This window comes from Heterocephalus glaber, unplaced genomic scaffold (assembly GCF_053883595.1).
Source record: "Heterocephalus glaber isolate CG9 unplaced genomic scaffold, H.glaber_assembly_v1.0 deba00001594, whole genome shotgun sequence".
Taxonomy (NCBI): domain Eukaryota; kingdom Metazoa; phylum Chordata; class Mammalia; order Rodentia; family Bathyergidae; genus Heterocephalus; species Heterocephalus glaber.
In genome coordinates this window covers 11,770,028-11,797,990 of record NW_028258369.1, presented here as the reverse complement: position 1 = coordinate 11,797,990, position 27,963 = coordinate 11,770,028, and the positions used below count along the sequence as shown (strand labels likewise).

The 27,963-nt window shown below is 43.1% G+C and overlaps 2 protein-coding genes across 8 annotated transcripts in view; one reads left to right on the top strand and one right to left on the bottom strand.

Moving 5' to 3' along the window:
• The window catches only part of Cdkl5 (cyclin dependent kinase like 5), a 191,416-nt gene extending 183,565 nt beyond the window's left edge, over window positions 1–7,851 (top strand). For all 7 annotated transcript variants that reach the window (XM_004866145.4, XM_087193680.1, XM_087193681.1 and 4 more), the window contains one exon: window positions 680–7,851. In XM_004866145.4, coding sequence (XP_004866202.1) covers window positions 680–1,066 — 387 coding nt within the window. In that variant the 3' untranslated portion in view covers window positions 1,067–7,851. The remainder of the gene's footprint in view (window positions 1–679) is intronic.
• Window positions 7,852–13,840: 5,989 nt separating this feature from the next.
• Window positions 13,841–26,689, bottom strand: Rs1 (retinoschisin 1; the record flags this gene model as incomplete). The annotated part of the gene is made up of 5 exons (XM_004866197.3): window positions 13,841–14,094; window positions 16,228–16,423; window positions 16,903–17,044; window positions 25,601–25,706; window positions 26,639–26,689. Coding segments are annotated over 5 exons (648 nt in total), but the record flags the coding sequence as incomplete, so codon positions are not given.
• Window positions 26,690–27,963: the final 1,274 nt, after the last annotated feature.

Genomic DNA, 27,963 nt, shown 5'->3' with positions numbered 1-27,963 from the left:
CATGCTAGGAGTTGACAGCCTCCACTGAGCAGGTCATCTATTAGATTCTGTAGGGGTTTGCTTTTTTCTCTGTGTTTTGCATTTTTAATGCCCAAACATTACCCTCCCCCTAAATTTTTTTTAAAGTAGAACCATAGCAGGGAACACGGAGATTTTGCATTATCAAAGGAAAGGGGAGATCAGGGAGATAAGAACAAAAAGGGTTGTATGATTTTTAGCTCAGTGCATAGCTACCTAACTAAAACATTACATTTTCCAGCTCTTCTCTTGCTTGTGTACTTAAGTTCTAGCTGGTGAGGTACAAGTGGAAGCATTATGTGGAGCTTTTGGGAAATTGTCTCAGAAAGGAGAGACATGTCCCTTCTTTTTTATTCCTTCTCCTTCCTGTGGTTGAAGCATGAAACCCCATGGTAAAGATAGCATGTAGCCAGGTTGAAGGAGCCTGGGTATTTGAGCTCTGGTTGTCTTCTGTAGTTTTCTGGGGTTTCACATGAAAGAAAAGTGACTACAGTCATGTCTGAAAAAAGCCAAAGAACAGATAGACTTGGACTAGCTCCTCCAATCACATGCTTGCCCTGCCTGCTTCTGTCTGGTCATCTCCCATCTAAGCTCCATTTCCTCCCAGCTCCCTAGTCTGCTCTAAATTAAATCGTACATGCATTCTCATCTTTTCTTTCAGAGCCAGCCATTAAAATCGCTGCGCAAGCTGTTACATCTCTCTTCAGCCTCAAATCACCCAGCTCCCTCAGATCCCCGTTTCCAGCCCTTATCAGCTCAACAAACCAAAAATTCCTTCTCAGAAATTCGGATTCACCCCCTAAGCCAAGCCTCTGGTGGGAGCAGCAACATCCGGCAGGAGCCCACACCAAAGGGCAGGCCAGCCCTCCAGCTGCCAGGTCAGATGGATCCTGGTTGGCACGTGTCCTCTGTGACCAGGAGTGCCACAGAGGGGCCTTCCTACTCTGAACAGCTGGGTGCCAAGAGTGGGCCAAATGGGCATCCTTATAACAGAACAAATCGCTCACGAATGCCAAATCTGAATGATTTAAAAGAGACAGCCTTGTAATTTGTGCTGGGGTGAGGGGAGGGGGAACAAGCCAGTTGGGAGGGGAGGGCGTGGGGTGGGCTAGGGAATAGGCTGGGCCTGGGTTGTATTGTAAGCCAGTATTCTCAGCTTTATGAAGGTGTGTGCAATATTGTATGTGTGGGGCCATCTGGCTCCTCACAGCTACAAATGCCAGTCAGGGATCTTAGAGCCAAGGGAGTTCCTTAGGGATCGCCGCTCCCCACAGGTCTTGTGTGAGAATGGATAGAGTGTACCACTGAGGAAGAAGAGATTCTTGCCAATTTCTCCCCTTTACATTCCAGCTTTAGTGCAATCTCTGTTGAACTTGGGAAAGCCAGGACATGTCCTAGCACTGCAAGGGATAGAAAAATTCATGTTGACCGATGCCCTTACCACATATTTTTTTCTGTGTAGACTAAATGTGGGGTTTATTGTAATCCAAGAGTATCCCTTTGAAGGGTTAGCAGATAAACTGTATGTCTTAAATTGTTTTCTAAGCTTCCACATTTGATAGGATTTGTAACATTTATTTATAATTAATATTGTACTGTTATAATCATACCTTTTATGTTATAATGTAAAGTTATTTTGAGCTGTTTGGAACATTGTGAAGCAGTGGGACAGCTACAGTAGTTTCTATAAAAACTAATCAGTAACATTTATATATTGCATCAGGAGTATTTTATTCTATATATATAAATATATATATGGTAAATGTCTGTTTTATAAATATATTCATTTAAAGAAAGTATTGTTATGACACTATCTGCCATATTTTTATACATTTGTGATATGAAGTGAGTATTATACTCCTAATAAAGGGAGTTGAATTGTGGCTACATGTGACTGTAACAGTATGAACCTTGCTCAACTATTCAGCCCCAGCCTCTAGATGTGATCCTTAGTAGCAAACAAAATGCAGCATCTCTTTCCGGACCCACAAGGGAAGAAGGTCGGATAGACCAGTGAGGATCCCCACGGGCCTTGTTTTCCATCCTCACACTTGGCTCCCATTATGTCCAGGGACATGAGGGGAGATAGAGGCATTGCTCTCATGAGTCTTTTAGAGAGAATGTGCTCTTTCACTTAACATTAGTGTAGAGAGTAGACCAAAGATTTGCCTGCGAACATTCCCTGTCGTGAGGGTTTAAGAGGCACCTGTCTGCAGATCTTGCAAACCAGCTCTATGCTCCTGAATACTGTCTGCCCTCCTGGAGACTCTTGGCTCCAGGAGGGACGAGATATGTGTGTGGCATTTCTACTTGTAAATGCTTTTTCTGTTACTGCTCTTTGTGATATACTTAAAAGGCTCCTGAAGCAATTCCAGATGTAGAGAAAATTGATTACATATATATAATATATATATATAATATGTATATATATCCGGTTTTTTCTTCCTGGGACTGTCCATTTACAACAAGGTCATCATGCGCACCTGTATATACACACACCACTCCATCAGAACAGTACCTGTGTTTCCCCTCATCTGATCACTTTCATATCTCAAGTAACTCCTGAGTTACTCCAAGTATCATCAAGGCCTTTGGCCAGCAAGTATCACATACGCCTGTGTCTCTGGGCCATTCTTGACAGAAGTCACCTCAACACCATCATATATCAATCAGTAGTATTAGATATTTGGAAGTAGTCTCTTAGAAATAAGACTTTTAGCAGTTCCTCCCACCCCTCAAAGAGGTAACTTCTCAGTATTTATTACTCATTCCAGAATTCTGAGAGGGCCAGCCCCTGAAGCAAGTCAACTGTCATTGAAAATGCTGAGTTACCTTTTACCCTCCCCCAAGATTTTGAGAATCTTAGGTCTGATGATTATGAAGATTATAAAGAAAAAATGTCTTAGATTCTTTGAAGCTTAAATTGTGTGCATATTGCATTTTTATATAAATACTATAATGTGTATTGATTATATATAGAGGTCATTTTAAGGTGCTTTTTATTTAATTTTAATAAGTATAATAGGCACTAAGATGAAACTCAACTGGGTACTATCACTGAAACAATTTGATTCAATAGTTTTGCATGCTCTCGTTCTTTTTCTATCTTTTTTCTTTTACCAGTTCAGTACCGTTTGGGTAGCTCTGAATTCTGGCTTTTCCCAGGCAGCTGCTTGATTATTCAAGTGAGGTAGACCCTCAGCAGTTTTTGTCTGGATATAGTGACTCTTAAAAGGTGTATATTTAACTGTTCTTTTTCATACTGAATCTGTACCTTGTTATCCCCCTTGCAAACCAGAAACTACATTTTTTCTCCTCTGGAAAGACTTCTCACTGTGCTGTGTGCTTAGAAACTGCGAGGTCCCGTTGCCATACTGTGGCATTTGAGGCTCGTTGTCACCTGGGGCCTGGTTTCCCATGTTGTCACCCTTGCTAACACTGGGATCCCAGATGTTTGCAGAACATTTATATTCATGACAGTTCTTCAAAGAAGGGCTAGAATAATTGCCTTCTACCTATAACAAACTAAACCTAACTGATGAGTCAATATATACTTTTTCGTACATTCCCAGATTTGAGCCAGAAAATAGCTACATTTTCAACTAGTGTTTTCGGGGTAGCTCTTTTATCCTCTTAGCTTTTGTCCCTTCTGACTTTTCATTGATCCTCAATAAGCTATAAGTGAACCTACAGTCGGCATTTCTAGCATGTCATTCTCTTTCTGCTCCTGCTCGCAGGGTAGAATGTGGGGGGTGTGAAGTTTCCTCTCAGATCTAATGGGCCCTCTCTTAGCTTTGAACTGTTGCTTTCCCCTCGGGTTGATGAAGTTATTGACCTCACAAAAACTATGATCCATGCATGGTAGGAAGGACTTGACCTAAAGTCACAACAAATTGCATTTTCTCTAGGAAGAGAAATTTATGACATCCATGTTCTATTATCTGCCCTAACCTCCTAAGAGGTACAAGGGTTAAATGAACACTTATGAATTACTTTGTTTTATGAAAGTACCACTGATCTCCTTTTGAAAAGCAGATCGGCTTCTCTGTTTTTTTTACTTTTGCTTCTCTACCATCTACCTTTTTCTTCTCTAAAGGTCTGAGTGAACTTTAACTGGGCCTTGTTCAGTCTTGACTGAAGCTCTGCCTCTCGCAGAGCCCAATGCCAGAAGGGAGTGCTCCATGCAAGGGGGCTCGAGTGAGCTGTCTCTATAGCAAGCGTTACCCCTCCAGGGGCAGTTTTGTCCCCCAGAACACATCTGGCAATGTCTGTAGACATTTGGTTGCCACTAGGGGCATCCAGTAGGTAGAGGCCAGGGGTGCTGCTGAACATCCTGCAATGCACAGGACAGCCTCCCAAACACAAACTGATCCAGCCCTGAACATCACTAGTGCTAAGGTTGAGAAACCCTGCTCTATACCATTCCAGGCCTGCACCACCACCAAGTCTGCAGCACTTGGCTCTGGCTTTGTTCTTTCCAGGGCATAGAACTGCAAGTATGAATTCTTCAATGTCACATTCTCTTAAAAAATCTTCTGCCACTATTCTTAAGTTCTTGGTATCCTGTTTGTTCATTTCCATTGTCTTGGGCCTGCTAAAAGGTACATACTTTGGGAGGAACCCAGAGTTACTTTATATGTATTTGAGAATTTAAATCCTAGGTTAGCATCCTTAGAAAATCTCTCATAGAGCCATGAGGCTTATTTTTAGAAGCAAGCAGCAGCCTGGCAGATTGGCATGATTTTTACCAACTGCTCAAAGGCGTCCATGGCTTTTAGCTGTGTCTACCGAAAGAAAATGTCTTTTTTGTTCATTCAAGTCATTTAATAGCTCTTTACAAATATTAGCATATGGCAGACCAATTAAAAGCAAAAAACTTTATTGGTGGTTGTGATGTGGCTGTTATAAAAGTATTTTGCTGTATGCTTTGATTAAATCTGCTTTAAAACATGCTTTAAGACTCACCATATGCAGTTGTATACTTTAATTCTAAGCTCAGAGCTATGCTGGTCAGTTTCTAGTTGCACCATGTATTATAAAGTATGTTGTGGTTGTAGAATTAGCCAGTTTAGCATGTTCCTAATCTGAAAATTAGTGGACTACACTAGGAAATGCTATCCCGTTTTCCTTTCTCAGCACCTCTTAGTTGATATCATAGTATCCTCACTTCTTAAACTAGTTTTTAGAGTAAATAAGGAAAAAAGTCATTTATTTTCTTCTAGCCATGTATTGAAAGTGATTCATAAGTGTACAACTTTTTTTTCAAAGGCCAGAGGATTACTTCTTGAATGCATAGAAGGCTCTGTCCACTTTTGTTCACCTTGGTCCCACTGATGACAGAACTCTTTTGGCAAGGACAGTAAGCAGCTCATCCTGAGTCACTGCTGGAGCTCAGCTGGAGCTCAGCTGGAGCTCAGTAAATCTGCATATTCTCTCCTGGCCAGAACCTGTTTTCTAGAGAGCATTGCTTTTATATCTACAAGTTCATTGCTTCCTGCATTCCAGTGGGATGTTGAACTCTTTGTGGGTACTAAAACCCACAGACTCATACTTCTGTGAACCCGAAAAGTAGTACATTACACTAAACCAGGTCAGAAAATAGTGGAATATTTCCTTGCCTCTTTCATTCATCACTAATAAAATGTGTAGACAGAGAAAGCGTATTTGTGGTTTAAGAAATAACAGTACTGTTTCTTTGAAAGGGACTATGGAAAAGATAGTGCAGATGTTGTAAATGTCCTGTCACTAACTCCCAGAACCAGAATCTCATAAGAAGGTTCTCACAGTGATTTAAAAGGTCAGCTTTGAGCTAAGGCTATAGCTCAGCGGTAAGCACTTGCCTCCCATGCGTGAGATCTTGGGTCCTATTCCCGGCACCACACACACACACACACACACACACACAAAAACCATACATATACATATACATATGTGTGTGTGTGTTTATGCATGCTGGCTTGGGAACAAAAAGAAAAAAGGTTTCCTTTGCTTCTTGAGTGGCTGAGATATACAGTATTTTAAGGTATGGCTCAGCTGATTTAAAAATTTTGTGTTGGAAACCATTGAGTAAGAAGCCATGAAAGAAAATGAAGTCTCTCGTCTGTCTGTATACCCTCAATGGGGGAGAAGTCCGGTGGCTAGGAAACTCTGGGCCTGCTGCCCTATGTGACTTTTTTAATTGAATGTATTATACAAGATGGTAGACTTTTGTGTGAGCCAGTTACTACAGCTTCTTCATTGCCCACAGTGCTTTCTTAATCTATCTGTGTCAGGCCTAGTTGGTCCCGACTGCACCTTTCTTCTCTCCACCAGGCACTGACCCACCTTTCTGTGTATTCACTGTAGGCTATTAAAATGATCCTTCCCTGCCTTGTATTTTCATCCATCATTTACTCCCAAATTTAAGGGAGAGTTGTCTCTTGTTTTGCCAGAAAAATGTTGTCACAGTCTGCATGCTGGATTTGTAGGGCCAGCAGAACTGCAGCAGTGAAACTGGTGTCCCTTCTAAGGCCCTTCAATTCTCACAAAGGTAAGCTCTCTACACCCCCTTTGATCCTCGGTCATATTTGATCCTCCTTGGGAATCTGAAATCAGTCTCTGTGTTGAATGCAGATTAGAAGTTGCCTTGTTTGCTACTCTTCCCATGCAGAGTATCAGGGAGAAAGAGGCCTTATCTGTCCCTCTGTCCCCTTCTTTTGACAGACTGCTGAGAATCCCTCAGGACTTCCTTTGGTTTGGGATTTCACTGCCCAAAAGGCTGATGTGATTCATTTCAGGCCTAGACAAGCTTGTTCTAGTGCTCTGCTTCAGGTCTAGTCAGAAGAAACCCAGGAATAGAAAAGGTAGATGCCTTGACTTTTGTCCCTTTTGGGGGATTAAAGTGTTTATTGCCAGAGTTATCAAAAGCTCCGGTTAAACTATGTACAGTTTCATGAGAAAAATGATGCTTTTCCTCCTGGAGAATGTATAAGTTCTCCACAGCAGCATTGCTCTCCAGAATGGAAAGCAAAGCTTGCAGAAAATCCACTTTCCCTAAGGATATACAATCAGTTCTAGTCTCCAGTCTCTGTCTCTCTCCCTTTCCTTGTTTATACTCCTTGGTCACTGACTGAGTCAGGCTGGAGGGGTGATGCGATGATGAAAGGAAGTGAATTCTCACTGTAAACTTGTATCGATTAGCAGAAACAGTTAAACCAAACAAAATAGTTACCCCGATTCCTATCTCCAAGAATTGCTTTGTGCCATTCTGAATTCAGGTAGTTATTCTGTATATAGGTAGACTACTAGTCAGAGCTTCTTCAATCTCTAGTAAGTTTGAAGGGGGTATCTGGGAAGACATAGGGCAGGGTAACATTGAGACCCTGTTCATTCTTTAAAAACAAAAATAGGGATGAGACATCCAGTTTGTAGTAGATGAAGAATCATTGGAAATTCTTAATTGCACAGACTTTATAATCCATTATATAAAGTGTAATTCCATACTTTTTATTGTGGCAAGGGTGTGATGTGGTTGTTAACCTTTTTAATTTTTGAATCCAAATTGAATTTAAAGTGTTGAATACTTAAATTCCTCACAAGCTAATTATGAACCATTTGTAAAGTGTTTCTATAACTCTTTGTATCATGTGTTGGTACATCTTATCAAGTTTTTTCTGGCATGTATTCCATTCTAAACTTCTGTAAAATTTCTATTGTTGCTGTAAATATTATACAAATATCTACTCCGTGGTAGTCTTCATTATCAGCATGAAATGGTTAATTTTTACTGAGCACAATGTATTTTTGAATGGATCTTCCCAAATGTCTTTAATAAAATGCAGATTTTGCACTGACTGATGTGACTGCCAAGCCGTCCTAATCTTAAGCACTGTGGTTCTTGTGTTGGAACAGCAAGCAGCACCATTTTAGTTCCTTCTTTGTAAAGAGAATGCGCTCGAATTCAAATGAGGGATAAGGGGCCTTTGAGGAAGAGAAAGTAATATAAAGTGAGGCAAACAAAGCCTGTTACTTAATGATGTTGGGGTTTTTTTTTCCTGTTTATAAGGTTCTTTTCCCCTTATGGTATTTTGAAAGCTGATTTCTTTTACACTTGAGTGTTGTCACATGTACATGTTGCTGGAGCTGACTCGGTGATTTGAGGAGAATGGGAAGAGATCCCAGCTGGGCACTTGTGCTATGAAGAAAGCAAAGATGGACAGCTCTGGGAGGCTTTCTTGTTCTAGAGCAGGGGCCAGCAAACTTCTGGAAAGGGTGAGATGGTAACTACTGGAGGCTCTGTGGGCCATAGGGGCTCTGTCACCTCTACTCAGTTCGGCCTTTGTCATACAAAAGCAGGTATATAATACCTAAATGAGAGAACATGGCTTCATTCAGATAAAACTTTATATACAAACAGGCTACAGTTTACTGTCACCTATCTTGGGCCCTCTGTTTTGTCATTTGTCGTAAAAAGATCAACTAAGTAGTGCTCAGTCGGGGGCAAGAATTTATATTTTGTGGTAACATATATAAAATATTCTCCAATTTTCTTTTAAACAAAGAGCAGGAGCTTAAACAGTGCCTTGCCCTATGTCAACTAATTCTTCACTAAGTGTCTTCATAAGTGGCATGAAAACTGACCTGTGATTTCAGATATACTTTTATTAAGACTCAGTCAAGTAAAGTGGTACCTCAGTTCATAAAGTTAATACTTTCCACAATTCTGGCCACAAAAATTGGATGAGAACTGAATCAAATTTCCCCATAAGGGCAACATTGAACCTAGCCATTGGATTTGATTTGGTTCTAGTCCAATTCAGTTTTTGACCAGAATTGTGGAAAGAATTAAGTTTATGAACGGAGGTAACTGCTGTATCTGGGGTTTATAGTTTTTTAATGTTCATAGCACTTTTATGGGCAGACACAATGCCAAGTGTTTTCTTATTATGTTTACTTTAAACAAGCACCCAATGAGGTAGATACTATTATTATCCCCATTTTGTAGACGAGGAAAGAGGTTTCCATACTTTACAGTAACTTGCCCAAGGTCACCCACTTTGGAAGTAGCACAGGTATGACTTGAAGCTGAGTATGTTCACAATAATGCCCATACGCATACCAGTGCAGCCACTGCACCTCCATGTATAGAACTGATATGGAATGTGATGGTGGCCACATTCAGACAAGTTTTTCCTGTAATAAATCGGAGTCATTCAACAAAGTCCGTTTTTTCAAGAAGTTTCCAATACAGAGCATATAAAAGTACTTGCCCAAAGGAGAAATAATGTATAGTTAACTGAAGGAAAGGGGTAACACATTTAGTAAACGCTGTCTACATCGGTGATTAGGTACATTAACTGAAGGAGGCAATAGTGAGCCCTCACAATATATAACATATTCTTTTCTGAAAGCTCCCACCAACTCATGTACCACTTTCCACCTCATCTCCCAGCATGTGGTAATTGATTTGGTTTAAGAATAGAATATTTCAGGACTGGGGATTTAGCTCTGGTTCCGCCACCTGCCTCACAGGCGCAAGGACCTGAGTTCGATCCCCAGTACCAAAAAAAAAAAAAAAAAAAAAATAGAATATATTTCAAAGGTCCAAGGACTCTGATGAAGAGGTTAAAAGCCCAGGATCTAGAGTCAGATTGCTTGAGTGGAGTCCTTAAATCATGTGTCACTTAGCTTCCCTGTGCCTCAGTTTCCTCACCTTTAAATGGAAACAATCATAGTACCTACCTCATGGGGTTGTCATGAGCATCTAAGGAGTTGCTGCTGAGTTCTGGATAGCGTCCCTATAAATATTAGCTGTTATAACATCATTGCTATTATTTGTGCCCCAGTTGGCAGCTCCATGAAGTTGAGAAAGACTGTCACTGGATTTTACATGCAGTTAGCTCAGTGGGTGGCTGCTGAACACTTTCAATACATGTATCCTATGTGATCTTCCCATCAGCCCTGTAAGGTAGTCATGGTCAAAAAAGGCCCAGCTTGGAGCTACTTTTGGGGTTGCAGGGGAAGCAACAGCCCTCATAAGCTGTTTGTCAGTGGGCCTCAGCCGTCACACCTGAAGTGGGCAAAGAAGTAGGCTTCTATCAGCATTTGTTCAAAAGCTCACTTTAGGGGTGCGGTCTTCTTGGCTCCAAGAATGCACTCATAGAAGTACCTCTATTTTGAAATACCTTTGCTTTGTCCAAGTGACCTCCTCCCACACCGAGTACCAGATTCAGCTCAGATTTTTTTCTTAATACTGGCAACACTTAATGCTACTGCTCTGTTCATAACATTTTGTTTAATTTAAAAATCTGCAAAATGTTGTGTATATTTTACCTTAGTTTAAAAAAAATCTCCAAGTGTAGACCACACTCTAGCATTTCTAAAAATAAAAGTAAACATGTTAAAATAAGGTGAGTTTTTGCTGCATTATGTATTTTTAATAGAACTTTTCCTCCATAAAAGAAATGATACCACACACATAGTTCATGTGTTTAACAAGATTTGCTTAGGCTTCAGATTTCCCTCAATAATAGTTTTATTTTTAAACATCCTATCATGAGTTTAATGAAGTAAATAGTATGCTGTCTATAAGCAAATTACCGCAGATAAATGTTTTACAGATCTCAGTATTTCATTGTTTATTAAATTCTGAACTATTGAGCAGTTTCAATATGAAACACCAGCTGGATTCTTTGTAGAAATTAAAGTTCATATGGAAATTCAAGGAACCCACAGTAGTCAATACAGTCTTGAAGAACAAAGTCTGAGCACTCACACATCCCAATTTCAAAACTTACTACAAAGATCCAGTAGTGAAGATGGTCAGTTGATATAATTGTGAAATCTGAAGTGAACCCTCACATTTATGGTCAATTGATTTTCATGACAAGGGTGCCAAGATCATTCAATGTAGGAAAAAGTTGTTTTTTCAAGAAATGGTGCCGGGACAACTGGATGTCCACATGCAAAAGAATGAAATTGCCTCTCACCTCTAACTTCATACCACACAAAAATATTCACTCAAAATGGATCAAAGGTCTAAATGTAAGAGGTAGAACTATACAACTTTTAGAAGAAAATATATGAATAAATCTCCGTGTCTTTGGATTTGGCAGTGATTCCTCAGATAAAGAACAAGCAGAGAAAAATGAATTGGACTTCATTAAAATTTAAAAACTTGTGCCTCAAAAGATTCCGTCAAGAGAGTGAAAAACAAAACAAAAAATATCCCAGGTTGGAAAAACAATTTCAAGTCACATACCTGATAAGAGAATTTTATCTAGGATCTAGATAGACCTTTCTCCAAAGATGTCCAAATGGGCAGTTAAGCACAGGAAAAGTTGCTTAACATCATTAGTCATTAGGGAAATGCAAATCAAAACTACAATAAAATACCACATTTACTGGGATGGCTATACTGAAAGACAATAAGCATTGATGGGGCTGTGGAGAAATTGGACGACTCATGTATGATTGATGGAAACCGAAAATGGTGCAGCTTGGGAAAGTAGTTCCTCGACAGGTTAAACATGAACTCACCATGTGACTTACCAGGGATATGCCCAAGATAAATGAAAATGTGTGCACATTAAAAACTTATGTCCAAGCGGGGCTGGGGATTTAGCTCAGTGGTTCTGCTGCCTGCCTCGAAAGCACAAGGACCAGAGTTTGATCCCCAGTACCAAAAAACAAAAAAAACCAAAAAACTTATGTCCAAGTATTCACACAGCATTATTCATGATAGCCAAGAAGTGGAAACAACTCAAATGTCTATCAAGGGATGAATGGATAAATAAAAATGTGGTCTATCCATACAATGGATTGATATTCAGCAATAAAAGGGAATGAAGTATTGATGCATATTGCAACATGGATGTACTTTCAAAACATTACACTAAATGCAAGAAGCCAGTCCACAAATGGCCACATACCTTATGATTACATTTATACTGGAAAATGCTCAGAAAAGGGAAATCTATGTAGAAGCAGAAAATGGATTGTAGTTTTTTCTAACTAGGATGGGTGCTGGCTAATGGGTACTAAGCTTCTCTGGGGTCTTGAAATTAGTCTAAAGTTGCTTGCAACCATGGTTGCAGAACTATGATATATAGTACTATACTTTAGTACACTTTATCTCAATAAATATATTACAAAACAATAATTTCCAATGTAAACAATCATTTGAAGAAACTCCATTCCTGCCTCATTTGTTCTTCCCTTTTTTCCCCCTGAAATATTATACTCATTTGGCTTCCAAGTTTGATGGCGACTGTTGTGCAAGTCTCTTAGGTGACTGCCATTTTTTCTGACAATCCATGCCATGAGAAAAGTTGACTCCATTTTCCAAATAAGGGTGTATCCAGGCATTCTGTCCAAAATGTATTTGTCCATGTGTCCTAAGGCCAGGAATGTTTTACCCTATTCCTCTGAAATCGTATGCTTCTATGTGAAAGAAGACAGAGTAGGAAAAAGCATTCATCCAGGGTCAAGTATATGGCATGGGGATTAGAAAGATGTTGGGTTGAATATAAAGCTGTTCAGAGCCCCAAAACACTAGGCAAAAGAGTTGGGGCTTTTAGGAGACTCCCCATTCACAGAGGACTTAATTGTGATGTCCAGGGTTGTGTTAGTGTGGCATCATTGACTCACCTCAGCATTTGAAAATGGAAAGTAACTCAAGAGAAAAGAGTTGCTAGCAAAAGCTGTGCTGTGTCCAGGGCCAGGACAGACTCTGGAAGGTCCCACCCTTCTCAGACCCTGCCTCCTTCCTCCATGTTCACAGCTTCTCCCAGGAAAGGGCCCCAAACTCAGCCTACAGATGACGAGTGAGACTGGCTGTACTCGAAAGCTCCTTGCCAGATAAGCTCTGCCAGCAAGAGAAGGGCAGGCTCAGACCATTCCTTCCCAAAGAGGTTTCATGCATTGGCAGGAGGCGTGTCTGCATGCCACAGGCAGAGCTTGGAGGGTGAGAACCCTCCGGGGAGAAGTCCTTTTTGTGATAGGAGTCCTGACCACTTCCTACGAAGCATGTAGTCGGTTCATGGGCCGCCTCCAAGTCGCCAGTGTGGCTCCTGAGCCAGCTCTTTCCCACATGTATTCAGTTTGTCAAAAGGTAGTAGCCCTAGGTAAGGAAATCCTTCTGTCTTCTTGTCACTTGAAGTTCTTAAATACTACTTACTGGAGCAGCCTGCCCCGTACAGCTACCTAATGGTGACCACAGACTTGGGCAGTCTGCCTAGATGGGTTGCACAATGGAGCTGTTTGTAACGGGAGCTCTGGACCTTCCCCAAGCCCTGTGTTCATGTATCCAAAATCCCAGGCCCCCTTTCAAGGTGGAAACTGAGCAGGGGAGGTTCTCCTACCCTGGATGTTTGGTCACTTATCATGTACAGGCTCTCAGGAGACCAGGACTATTGTGGAACAGGCCACATGCTCCCATCCATCTCCTTCGTGCCTGCCATCCAGTCACCCTCAAGACCTTTCGCTGCCTAGTGACCTCTCTGCAGACCTCTTTGGCCACGATTTCATGAAAACACTTCAAGCCTACTCTCCTCTGGCAGTCAAGAGACTACTGGATGTTCCTGTTTTGAATGTGGGAAAGCAAATCATCAGGGCTTCTTTGTGTTCCCCTGGGACTGTACCTTTCACAGTGTTACTGAGACAAAAAGAGACGAGAGTAGCAGCCAATTACCCCTGATACTTAGGCTTTTATTTTTTTAAAATCGTTTGGGGGATATTTTCTTTTTTCTTATTTTCTTTGGCTCTGAGTAAGGAAAAAGTTCCTTTTTCTTTTTCATTGAAATTGGAAACTCTGTCTTCTTTTTTAAAAGATGAAATATTCCCTACACAGCTCTGCATTTAAAAGTGCTTGTTACATACAGCTCTGCCGATCATAGTGGTGCACCAGATCCCCCACCCCCTGGCAGGGCCAAGCCAGGGCAGGTGTCAGGTACACTTGCTGACACACTCCAGCAGCTCCATCCGGATGGCAATTCGGATGTGCCAGCCTAGCGGGATCAGCCGGATGAAGCGCGAAATGATGGGGGGCCGAAGAAGGTTCTGGACTGTGGAGCTTCGATCTGAGTTTCCATAGAAGACCTAAAGAGAGGGGAAAAACCTAGTCACCAACACATCCGGTGGGAAAAGAAGAGGTGACTCCTGTCTGGCGCTAGCCCCAACTTTTAACTATGGAAAATCTTAGTGATTAAAATACAGAGATTTTGCCGGTAGCCCCCTAAAATCTGACTTTGAGTGCAGCTACATGCTGAAGGCATTTGTGAATATATGGGACATTTGGAACTGGACCATCCAATATGGTAGCCCATTAGTCCCATATATCTATTTAAATTTATGTGAGTTAAAATTATAGCTGGACACAGTGGTGCACACGTATAATCCCAGTACCCTAGAAGGTTGAAGCAGGAGGATCACATATTCAAACCCAGTCTGGGCAATTTAGCAACTCAATCCCCAGTACACCAACAAAAGAAAAAAAACCCAAAAAAGTCCTCTACACTGAGCTATGCTCCCAGACAACATTAGCCACATCACAAGTGGTTGGTAGCTACACGGACCAGTAGTGCCATATTGGGCGGCACAGATATGAATATTTCTATTATCACAGAAAGTCCTAATCAGTGGTACTGATAGAAAATGCCTCAATCCTTACCACCAATTTTGTGCTTTTATCCTCTTCATTTTGACAAGAAAGTTTGAAAAAGCCCATATCACACAAGAAGAATGTTCCCATGTTCCAAAGGTATCCAAAATGGGCTCAAGTAAAAACTTATGCCCAGCCCTGAAGTTGTGAGGCAAAGCTTAAATGTCTGTACTTACTTTGATACAAATGACAATTATCTTTTAGAAAATATTTTTTAAAACAGACAAAAAATAGAGGACAAAAAAAGAGGGAAAATTCTGGAAGGAGGAGGGCACTGCCAGGGTAGAGGGGGAAAAAAGGTTTGCTTCGAGTTTTGTTTTTTCAGGAAGTAACAAAAACTTTCAGTGGATGTTTATCAGTATTTCTGAAGAAATCATTCTTTGTACTCTTTCCAGAGTCACTGTATTCTCCTGCACAACACAAGAACATTACATTTCCTTCTGTGATTTTCTCCTGAAAAACTTCTATTACATTTGACCTTATCAGTGCGCAAAACAGGACGGCCTTTGTTTGCCATGATCTTGCCTTTCTTCTCTGGAGCAATGCGTTTGTCCTTGGGCCTGTTCAAGTAGGAATCACATGAAGAGGGTATGATAGAGCAGGCCCCACCAGATTGCGTAAGTGCTAAAGTGGAGTGGCCTACCTCTTGCAACGAAATGTCAAGGCCTTCAGAAGCACGGGGCTTGAGAAAGTATTCTGATATCTTTTGGAGAGCCAACTGATAAGACCAAAAATGAAATTAAATGTCCAAGGATCAAGATGGTTTTTTCCATTGTGTTCAAAATCCTTGAAACCTCAACCCATGAGCAAACCCAGTTTGCTGTGCAAATTGTCATCAGAAACCACAAAGCTTTACTTTTCAGCCATATGCATGTACTTAACCTAATCAAATGTCAGAATTGGCCTGGGGAATTCCTCTTAGGCAAAAGAATGGCTAACATTTCCAAACTGCCACTGAGGTTTAAATTTATTTTTATTCATTACATATATATATATATATATATATATATATATATATATATATATATATATAGTCAAGAGTCAAGTGTGTTCCTGGTGAAGAAGATTTTGGTCTCAGTCCTCAAAGATTGATAGGATATAGAGTTGCCCAAATGGTAAAGTGTCTTTGTTTGCACTGGTAGAATTCTTTTAATAATCATTTATGTAATTAAGTGGCTAACTTGCTAGGTTGTCAAAAATTTTCTTAATAGTGAGGAGAGGGCATATCTATACAAATGGACAACTACCCACATCAGTAACAGATCAAGCCAAATCCATGAAAAAAAGTATTTTCAATGATCCAGTGAGTTTGGAACAGTCCAAATGGCCGGTATTGAATCTTCAAGCAACTACAGTATCCACTGGTATGAGAAGGCAGAAAAATATATACATTTTTTTGCACAAAAGAGCAAAATCCACTTACAAACTACTGGGCACAGAGGCTACAGCCAGGAAAGAGAGCAGACCGGATATCGGGAAAGAGGCACAGATGACCCACAATGCTGTGGGCTCAGTGCTCTGACAGGGCAATGACAAGACCACAGAGATAAGTGGGTATGAGCCTCACTTACCCGGTTGTTTCCCGTCTGATCCTTGTAGTAAATCCAGTTCAGGTGCTCATCAGTCCTGTACTGCACACTGTACTTGGTCATCCACTCATCAGTGTCACAGCGCCCCTGGGTGAGAATCCCTGAAATCACCTTGACCTCCTTCAGATCTATCTGTAACCACTGGCTGCTGTCCTGGAACTTGGAGAGCCAGGCGCACCTACCCAAAACACCAAGTTACCTTCCCTGTGAGTGCCTGCAAAAAGCCAGCAGGTACTGGCTTCGGAGGGGCTGCCAGTGCCAGAAGATACCCTTCCAGCTTGGCCTGTGTACCTGCTATAGCCCATGCACCTTCCCCTCCCTCGCCTGGCCATGTGCAAGCCTCAGGTTAAATATCTTTCCCTTAGAAAGCCTTCTGTGATGCTCCCAAAGCATAATGCAGTCTTTCTTCCTTCATCTCCCCCACACCCCTCTGCACATTACTGAGCAATCTCTGGCGTGACGTCTCCCCCTCGAAACACTGCCTCCTGAAGGCGGAGACCTTATCCATTTTCCCCACTGCTGTACGCATAGTCCTTGGGATGCAAAACGCATTTGTTGAGTAAATAAATGCATTCTATGGCACTCATTTATTAGGGACCTATTTTTTTAAGCACTTAAAGAAAGAAAGAAAACACCCAGGCCACCTGCCCTACTTACCCAAAACCTTGGCTGTTGAGCCGGGCCTTGTTTGCAGTCCATGAGGAATACCAGCCCACGTACTGCTCTGGGTTAGAGCAGGTGATCTGCTCTGGTGTGACTTCCCCTGACTCGAAACCCAGGGGCTTGTGATATGGGCATTCTGGGAAAGGAAAACAATGCACATTCAAACATCCATAGCTCTAATTGCACGTAGTGACACACACCTGTAGTCCTGGCACTCTGGGAGGCTGAGGCAGGAGGTTTGCAAGTTCGAGCCCAACCTGGGCAACTCAGCAAGACTCTGCCATCTTGGTACAAGCAGGAGATGATTGAAATCACAATGCAGAGCCAGTCGTGGTGGTGCACACCTGTAATGGCAACACTTTGGAGGCCGAGGCAGAAGGGTTCCCATGAGTTTGAGGCCAGCCAGGGCTACATAGTGAGTTCAAGGCCAGTCTCAACTATGTAGTGAGACCCTGTCTCAACCCCTCTCCCCCTGAAAATAACAAAGTCATTGGCACCTTGGAGATGGAAAATGTTTTACTTGTCAGCAGGGGTAGAACTGGGTCTGACTACTGTTCATGCGGGAAGAGAGTGAAGTACGAAGGAAAGGGATTGCCTTAGAGACTCAGCATTCATAAAAGCAGAGGGTAGTGGTTCTCTGGCAACCTGGGGAGGTGAATTTGAGAAATACTTCACCTCCACCAGCAGAGAGACCTGAACACCAAGGGGTGCACAGCGAAATGACATATTTACATGCCAGGCGTCTTTAATTCCCTCGTTAGTGCAGGTTTAGCCATGCTGCAAGATGACATCAGGGCCTCTAATTTTTCTTGGGCAGGAGATGATGCCAATTATAGGAACAAAACAATAGTGAGCAGCAAGAAAGGCAATTATATATTGAGACTGACTTCCCACTTGTAAATTGCAGTTTTCTCACCAGTCTTTAAAAAAAATTAAAAACAGATGAAATGTGCCAGTAACTGTTAAATAAGGAACAGCTGAAAAAGACAGCTTTTGCCAAACGAGAAGACAAAGGTGGCTCTTGTACACTAATTGTCTGCTGTTTCGTCTTCTTTGTGTGTCCACACTTTAAAAACAGTGCCACAGGTGGGCATAGTGGGTACGCATATAATTCCAGGACTCTGAGAGGCTGAGGGAGGAGGATTGCAAGTTGAAGCCCAGCCTGAGCAATTTAGTGAGACCTTGTCTCAAAATTTTAAAGATGGGGGGAGCTCAGTGCAAAGGCCCTGAGTTCAATCCCCAGTATCACAGAAAATAAGTAGCACAGAAAATAAGTAAAATAAAAACACTGCAGGTTGTGGGAGATGGCACCTGTCTACAATCCCACCTACTCAGAAAGTTGAAGCAGGAGGATCACAGGTTTGAGGCTAGCTTGGGCAGTTTAGCAAGACTGTCTCAAAATTTTGGAAAAGAGTTGGGGATATAGCACTATGGTAGAGTATTTGCTTAGCATGCGTGAGGCCCTGGGTTTAATCCCTAGTACTGTGGAAAACAAAAACAGTCTTGGGTTACCTGATCAGAGAATGTCAATTGCCAACCAAACATTCACTCCCCAGCCTCCACCTCCAGCCTTTTTTCTTTTTGTACTGGGGATTGAAACCAGGGCCTTCATGCTGAGCGATACCCTCAGCCCTTTATTTTTTGAGACAGGGTCTTGCTAAGTTGCTTAACTCCCCAGGCTGGGCTTGAACTTGTAACTCTCATGCCTCAGCCTCTGTGAGTGCTGCGATTACAGGCGTGTGCCACCAAGCCCAGCTTCTCCCCTTCTTTTTGACTAAAAAGCCCTAATTTGGGGGGTGGGGGGGACGGCAATGTTGCCAACTAAAAATGCAGTCTTTCCCAGCCTGCCTTGCAGTTAGAAGTGACCACATGACACAGTTTCTGGTGAAAGAGATGTAAGGAGGGTACCTGCTGGGGCTTTCTGGTTGGATTTTGCTCACCCCTTTCTCCTATTGCTAGACCTGATATGAGGTTCAACCGCAGCTATCTTACACCATGAGGTTAAGGCCAGAAGAACCCCAGCGCCTTCAGCCTTGATACCCTTAAGCAACTCCCTACCCTGTAGTCTTTTTACCATGTGAGTCAACAAAAAACAAATTCAGTTAGCCACTGTGTGGGGATTTTCTTACCTGCAACCAAACCCAGTCTTTACTGAATTTCTATGGAACACAAAAGATAAACTTATACAAATGTATCTGCCTAGTTTTCTGATTGTGGATGATAAACTCCAAAAAAGCCAAATCAATTATGTTCTCCATATGTAAATTCAAGTTCAGGCTGAAGAAGTATATTTATTTATTTGGTACACAGGATCGAACTCGGAACCTTGTGCTTGGGAAGCAGCCAGTGGAGCCACTAAGCTAAATCCCAGGCTGAAGAAGTATATTTATTGGGCCATCAACACCTGTAACAATAACACGGAGTGCTGAAGTCTTTCTAGAGCACAATTTGTCAAAAGTCAGTAAAAGTGAATGGGATGAGTGGGGTGTGATGGCACAGGCCTGTAATTTCAACACTCGGGAGGCTGAGGCAGGAGGATTGCTTTGAGTTCAAAGCCAGCCTGGGCTACATAGTAAGTTGAAGGCTAGCCTATATTACATGGCAAGACCCTATCTCAAAAAAACAACAGCAAGAAAGGCTTGAGCATCCTGAGGTTCTTAGATGTCTGCCTCGAGGCCCTACCCTGCCCCCAGCAACAGAACACAGCAACACAGCTTCAGTGTCTGGCCAGGAGGACTCAATTTCCTTTCCGCCCTGCCCACGGAATAGGCTGGACTCACACCAGTATGTGCAGCTCAGTGGGGCTGGGTGGGGAGGGGACAGCATTTGCAGTTTATCAAGTCCCCGAGACTTTGGGAGTCTATTAAGATAATGTCAACTCCTGAGAGAGAGAAGAGCATGCTTTTTTTTTTTTTAAACCAGGGATTGAACTCAGGACCTTGTGCTTGCAAGGCAGGCACAATGCCACTGAGCCAAATCCCCAGCCCGAGAAGAGCATGCTTTTGCAGGCCACTCAATCATGCCTATGTGGCCGAATCATCAGGGGGACTTGTTAAGAATGCAGTTTCTAGGATTCCTCCCTCGGAGCATGGCATTTTTAAACTTTGAAAACCTTGCCCTGCCAGGGAAGCCATTTTGTGAACTGGCAGATTCAGAGGGCCAAGTGCCTATGGGCTTGGGGACTTCTGACCCCTAACTTGGAGGGACAGGGCCTCAGTGGCAGAAAGCAGGGTTTCAGCTGGGCCCTTGCCTGTCACTTAACCTCCGTGTTTTGGAGTTTTTTGTTTTGTATTGCTTTGTTTTTACTTTAAAATTCTATCTGGGCTCAGTGGTAGAGCACTTGTGTAGCACATGCAAGGACCTGGGTTTGATCCCAGGCACCTCACAAAAAAACAAAATTCTAACTGTGGATGTCTCTAAGGCCCCTTCACCTCCAGCGTTTGATGAACCAATCTCTCTCTGCTTTTTTTTTTTCTTTTTTTACCCAGGGTCACCAGCTGTGAGGGAGAAGGCAGAAAAGAATGACTTGCTACCTTTCCCAGTCACCTTATTTGTGCCATTTTGTTCTTTCTGTGTTTTTCTCTCACAAGTTTCTTGCCATGTTTTTCCCAATTAGCCCATGTAATGGTTAGGAGTGAGCAACAGACTCACAGGGGTCCCCGGCCAGTGGCTGTGGCCTTGGAGGCCTGAAAGGGCTTCCCCAGCGGCTGAGATTCTATTGTTCACTTTGTGATCTAAGACCTATTTGTCCACACATGAATCCATTATCCCTGTGGCTTTGGCTGGCCTCTGGGAGCTTATGCCTGATTCCCAGGCCCCAAGCCCTGTCCCATTGCCACCCCCCACCCCGGCATATTTCCGGGTGAATATTTCCACCTGAATGACCCAGAGAAGCATGGTGTCACAGATTTCCAAAGCTGAGCTCTTCATTGTCCAACCCATCGTCCATTGTCCAATGCTCCAGGTCTCAGGCATTGACATCTCCAGGACACAAAGCAGAGACTCCAGATCAGTGGGGCTTGGCTGGACTGTACCGCAGAATCACCTGGAGAACTGTAAAAATGCTGCTGTGTCCCCAGCCCCGTGCAATTGGTCTGGGGTGGGGCCCCAGGCAACAGGACAAAGCTGCAGGTGATTGGGACAGACAGTGAAGGTCAAGCAGGATTGCTTAGAGCCAGCATAAGTTCAGAGCTTAACCTCCTGTGGCTCCGTTTCTCCTCTGGGAGGAACACGACAATAATACTGCCTTCCTATGGTTGCTATAAGAGTAAGTGAAGTAATGTTTGGAGACTGTAGAGTGTGTAGAATGCAATGCGTGGCCAACAAGCAGCTGGTAATATTGGTACAATGGAGTGGGTTTGTGAGGCTATATTGACACCTCCTTAAGTCTGCATGTTTTCCTAGTGAAGACACCAGGGAGGAATCAGCACCCCTGTACTCTTTTCTGCCCTCATCACCCCCCCACACACCGACCCGTACCACGCCTTTGTTGATAGCATCTCTCAGACTTAGGCACCTGGACAATCTAACCCTGAACAGGAACTAGGCAGTTATCCCAGAGGAGGACGTAGCAGGGGTGTAGTGAGGGTCTGAGTTCTTAGGGACATGTTTTTCCTGAAGGACTGAGTCTGGGAACCCTGAGCTCTGGGTACCTTCAGAAAACCAATGAGGTGTCTGTCTGCCAGTGGAGTCGTGGGCCAGGCCAGGATCCTGCCACCCAGCCTGAGACCAGGCCCCACGCCAGGCAGCCCTTGCAAACTTGTAGACTTTCGTGTAGTCCAAAGTGAAGAGGAAGAACCTTTAAAGACTCCTCACAGGCCACTATGAAACTGGATTTGAACTTGGAAAAATAGAAAAGGTGACATTTCTTGCACTCTGTGTGCCATGAAATAAACTGCTACACACCAGTTAAATGACTGTAGTGTTTCCGGATTCCTGTCTTCCTCCTTTCAGATCCTTAGCTCTTCTTTCCTGTCTGCCCAGGACCTGGAGGCTTTCCCCTGAGGCTGTTTTCTGCCCCCTCCCTGCCCCCTTCACCTAGCCACCTCTCCCTTCTCAGATCCCTATCCACTTCCCTGGCCCACCCTGAGCTGGGCAGGGGGCTCCAGATGATGCCTCCCCAGCACCTATACACCTGTCACAATAACTCCTCATTGGTTTGTCAGCTCCCCTTGTCTGTCTTGCTCACCATTCTATCCTCTGACCTGGGCAAAACACCCGCACACTGGGCACTCAACAGGTAGGATGAATAATTGAAAGGGTAAGCAGATACCATCACCCCATCTTGGGTGACCACTGGGGACCCATAGAGAAAAATGGCAGAAAGAGGAAGCAGAAAACTCAGGGAGGAATTAGAAATTGACTGCAGCTCTGAGAACCCCCTCTGACCTAATAAAAAAGCAACTATAAATTGAATATAAGCTAGGAAGCAGCATCTAAATAATGTTGCCAAAGGCATTACGTTAAGGAGACCTTAGTCAGGCACACAGAAACACTTGACCTTCTCAGGTTTTCTGCCCTATGGAACTTTGTTGTTGTAGCTATTGAACTGTTTGGCTCTTAAGGAAAAACCTGCATCTTTTGTGGCCCAAGTGACTCTTGATAATTAGGTTGATAACAGTGCATTTGTAATGTGTTGGTAATCCAGGCTATGTCTACTTATTAGTTTTATATTCAGCCCATACTTTCAGGGTCTGTAGGCATGCTGACCAGACATACTTATAAAGAATGTGGGATGTGGCTTAGTAGTATAGCACTTGCTTGGCATAGGCAAGGCCCTGGGTACAATCCCTAGCACAGCCACAATAAAATGTTAACCTAAAGAAGCACAAAAAGGGGATTTAGCTCAGTGGTTTCGCTGACTGCTGTGCAAGCACAAGGACCCGAGTTTCATCCCTGGTACCAAAAAAAAAAAGCACAAAAAGAAGGTGGGCGTGGTTCTGGGCATGGTGGCCCATGCCTATAATCCCAGGACTTGGGAGGCTGAGGCAGGAGGATTGCCATGAGTTTGAGGCCAGCCTAGGCTACAAAGTGAGTTCAAGGCCAGCCTGAGACCCTCTCTCAAAAAAAAAGAAAAGAAAGGAAAAGAAAAACAAGGTGGACATGGTGGTACATGCCTGGAAAACCAGCACTAGGGAAACTGAAGCAGGAGAATTGCCACAAGTTTGAGGCTAGCCTGGGTTATGTAGTAAATTCAAGTCCAGTCTGAACTACATAGTGAGACTTTGTCTCATAAAAAACAAAGAAACAGAGAGAGTTTGGGAACATTCTTGACAGGAGATTCCAGACTGCTATGAATATTATTATGCATGTGTTTTAGACTTGAATATATATGACCTATATAGTAGAATAATAAATGAATAATAAAATGTATAGAATAAATATTTATAGAACAGATTATACACTTGAATATAGTAGAATATAAAATCTAGAATAAAAGTAAAATGTTAGTGAACCACTGGATAGCTTATTATTTTTTGTTTTCTCTTTTTTTGGTAGTGCTGAGGATTGAACCATGGGCCTTACACATATAAGGCAAAGTGAGCTCTGTGTGTGGGTTCCCCCGGCATTAGTGAGCAGCCTGCACCTGTGGGTTGCCTTGGTGATTCTGAGCGACAGCCTGTCTTTCTGTGCTTTCTAGGGTCTGCTCTCTTACCTCAGAGTAGGGTGGCAGAAGCCGATCCCAGGATGTTCAAATGCCAAAAGCATTCTCAGAATGGCAATAAGAATCAGAGGCATTGAGGCCTGACTGGCAAGTGACTTCTGGAAGCTTGTGGCCAACATGGCTGCTCTGCATCATCTCATTCATGGAAGAACCAATTAAAACAATGAATTGACCATTTAAGACCAAGGTGGTGTTTTTTTTTTTTTCCTGCCTGAAAATATCTGTGTTGTTAAAAAGAGAACACTTAAGCTAAAATATTTTCTGATTTTCAAACTTCAAGGGTACAGCTCGGGGGACCAGTGTCACCTTCGTATTGCTCTAACACTAGGCCCTTCTCAGCTTCACAGTTGATTGGGTCAATGAAGCCAATCTACATGAATCGTCACTTTCTGATACCTTCTTAGAATTTCCTTGGAGTGGGATTGCAGTAGGTCCTGTGTTTCTAGTGAAAAGAACACTTATTTCCACTAAATGGTGGACCTCTCCAGGTGGAGACAAGGCCTTCATTTCAGTCTTCTTAGCAGTGCCTGGCGCATAATACTGTAGGCACACAATGAAAGAGGGTTGGATTGATTTCTGGGTGGATTTTCAAGGGAGGGGGTCTTCGATATTGACTGTACAGATCACACCAACACTGGCTTCCTGAACTCATGTCATGGAGCTCAATATGAGTCCCCAGGAAAAGGCCCTGGAACTAAATGGCCCTTTCTGATTTTCTCACTACCACCATCGGGCCCCACTGTTCCCCAGAGAACAGACTGTGTGGGAAAGGACTTCCTACCCCTTTAGCAAACAGGAAATAAGGGAGGTAGCAGAAGCTGTGGTATCCTAGACCTCCTACTCCCCAATCTGCTATTTTAATGCAAACTTAAAGAAATAATGAAGAGAGGCTCACACAGACACCAACCCTGTCTCTTGCTGAGTGACTATGAGACAACTCTGGAAAGTAAATGATAACCCCTAAAATGTGCTCACTTCTTCCTCAGAGTGTGAGCCCCTAGGGGCAGCAGGAAAAAGGAACTACCTTTTATGAAAGGTTTCACTATGCCAGGTCCAACACAAGATGCTATGATACCTCATAGTATTCTTATTTCTCAGAACAACCCTTAGAACAGGGGTCAGCAAACTGTGACCCTTGGACCAAATTGAGCTCACCCTGTTTTATGAAGTTTTATGGGAACACAGCCATGCTTGTGCATTTACACATCGTTTGTGGCTGCTAGCAAACTACAATGGCAGAATTGAGTAGTTGGGACAGAGTTCCCAAAGCCACAAAGGTTTACTGTTTTGGTCCTTTACAGACAAATGTGCAGGCCCATGTCTCAGAGGAAGGCATTCAGATTAGTCAGGATAGACTATGTTAGCTGCAGACCAAATTGAAACAGGAATTTCCAAGTCTTCACACAACGGAGGCATATTCTTCACCCAAGTGACTTCTCTATTGTGAGTGCAGCGAGTTATGCTCTGCTTAATCACCCAGGGACCAGGCTGAAGGAGAAGCCGCCATCTCAACAGGTGCCTCCATAACAGGGAGAAGGAGAGCCTGAGAGCTGAGCACCAGGCCCTTGATGCCACTGCTTTTGTGCTGCCACCTGGCTTCGAGGGGCCAAAAAATTTGGGGAAGCACAGGGTTGTGTGGCGAGCAGTGAGTACCCAGGTACAGTGCCATCCTCTCCATTGGACAAGGAAAGGACCACATGGCAGGTCTGTGGTTCACAAGCGACACAGCCAGGATTTCAGCTCTGGCCATTCTGGCCCCAAAGCCCATATTCTTCTCAAAATTCCATGCTGCCTACCGTTCATTTCTTTTCAGTCAGTTCCATTAATCAATTTCACTGAAAGGTGGGTCCCGTCTGACTTTCTCAGCCAGGCCTGACAGTGGCCAATGTGAGAGTTAAAGATTAGGGGCCAACTGGAGAGACCCCAGAGCGGAGCGTTCAGGGTTTAATTCAGCCAGGTAAAATGGAGGCGCAATAAGGTGCTCCCAAGGCCATGCCCATCAGGTGCTCAAGAAGAAGGGACACTCACCTGGTATGCAGTCTAAGGAGGTGGCGCCTGCAGACCACAGGGCATTAGCTCCTCCTTGGCAATCGCACTTGCATGCTTTGTGGTACCAGGGGTCCTCGCCCTCATCCTGCAGGCAGCCAGAGGGGCAGAAGTCAGAAAAGTCACTGCCAAAGGCAGGCATGGTCAGCAGGCCTGGAAAATTTGTTTCAAAAGTCACACTTGATCCTTATATATCGTCTGTGGGTGCTGTGTTCCAATGGCAGACTTGGTACTTGAGCCTGAACACACACAGTTGCCACTCTTTTTTTATTCAAAATAAGCCAACATCTGCCACCATGGGTGACCAGCTGATCATCTCGCAGATACACCCACGTAGAAGGCAGTGTTGGCCCTCTCTTTGGGCTTAGCAAACCCCAATTCAGAGTTGGACTCTTCACATATCCTGGAGGTTCCTATCAGGGGATCCAGTATTAAAGGGCACTGGATCCAAAATTGTATCATCTCATTTAAGATTTGATTTACTTTTAATCTCACGTTAAAATAGCATTCTTGCTAGGGATGTGAGTCAGTGTTAGAGCACCTGCCTAGCATGCTCAAGGCCTTGGGTTCGATCCCCAGCATCATAAAACAAACTACTAATCTTGGAGCTTGCCCAGAAACAAATGTGCTATTGATACTGCTGGAGGATGGAGATATATACATATACATATATATCTTTAAAAATGCATTTAGGGGAGGCTGAGTCAGGAGATCACAAGTTCAGACTCAGTCTGGGCAATTTAGTGAGACACAATCTCAAGATAAAAAACAAAGGGGGCTGGGCATATAGCTTGGTCTGAAGGTTTTAGGTTCAGTCCTCCATACTGGAAAAAAACAAGTCCAGGCTGGGGGTGTAGCTCATTGGCAGAGCTCATGCTCAGCAAGGGCAAGACACTGGGTTCCATTCCCAGCACCACAGGAAAATAAGGAAGTGAAAGTCCTATCTACACATTAGTTTTGGCTAAGAAAATCTGCAAAAGTGGCCTCTGTGTAAATTCCAGCCTTCTTACTGCAGCATACCTCCGTAGATGATAATCCCAGAGTGGCTGAGGAGAAGAACAAGAGAGGAAAAATCAAATTCAGAAAAGAAAGAGAAATTCAACAAAATCATTCATTACATAGAAAAGTGAAATGAAAATCATCACAGGAAAGCTAACGAAGCTCCTGCTGAAAGAAGTCAAGCTAAGGATACCTCGGCCAGATAAACATCCCCAGAGGCTGAGAAATTAGGGACAGTAAAAGAAACAGAAAAGATGTGTTGCTGATTATCATTTTTGTTCAATACGGCATTTTGCTGGTTTGTTTCTGTGGCACTGGGGATTGAGTCCAGACCTTTGTACTGAGCTGCATCCCCAGCCCTTTTTAGTTTTATTTTTTATTTTGAGGCAGAGCCTCGCTAGGTCTCCCCGGCTGGGCTCTAACTTTCGATCCTCCTGCCTCAGTATCCCAGAGTACTGGGATTACAGGTGTACACCACCATGCCCAGCTTCGATATAGAGAGTTAGAAAATACATTAACATAGCAAAACTGGGCGGGGAGAGCACCAAGATTTATCACCACCGAAGATAACACTTAACATTTTAGTATAAATCTTCCTAATCATCTTACCTTTTCTTTTTCCTTTTCCTTTCTTTTTCTTTTCTTTCCCTTCCTTTCCTTCTTTCCTTCTTTCATGCTAGGGATGGAACCTAGAGCCTCATTCATGTTAAGAACCTGCTTTATCACTGAGCTACACCCTCACCCAGTCCTGCAGTCATTTTCTTTCTTTCTTTCTTTTTTTTTTGGTACCGGGGATTGAACTCAGGACCCTGCTCCTGTGAGGCAGGCGGCAGAACCACTGAGCTGAATGAATCCCTGGCCCCTTGCAGTCATTTTCTGTGTATTTTTAACATATTTGAGAAGCTACTCTCTAACAAATGTATCCTTTTCTGTTTTTCTTTCCCATTTAACAGTAATAGTGTGAGCTTTTTCTTTGTTAACTCTTCCTCTTCCTCCTCCTCCTCATCTCCTCCTCTGTCTACCTAACCCCTACTTAGGAGTTGATTCCCAGTTACCTCGCTGAGTAGCCTTTAGATTACTTTCTTATTAGCCCATGTTTGCAGTACATAGTGATCACATTCAGCATGGGGGATATGTGTGTATATAACACATCTTCATTCTTTTTGGGGGGATCCCCTTCCCCTCCTCTCCCCTCAACCCTTCTTCCCCTTCCCATTTATAAAAGCTCTATTTCCAGTTTTTTCAATTCCTTTTTTCCCTTTAAATCTCTTTTCCTTTCTTTCCCTCTCCCCCCCCTCCCATCTCTTGTTCCTCTTCTCTTTTGAACAAGTTCTTCCTACTTCCTA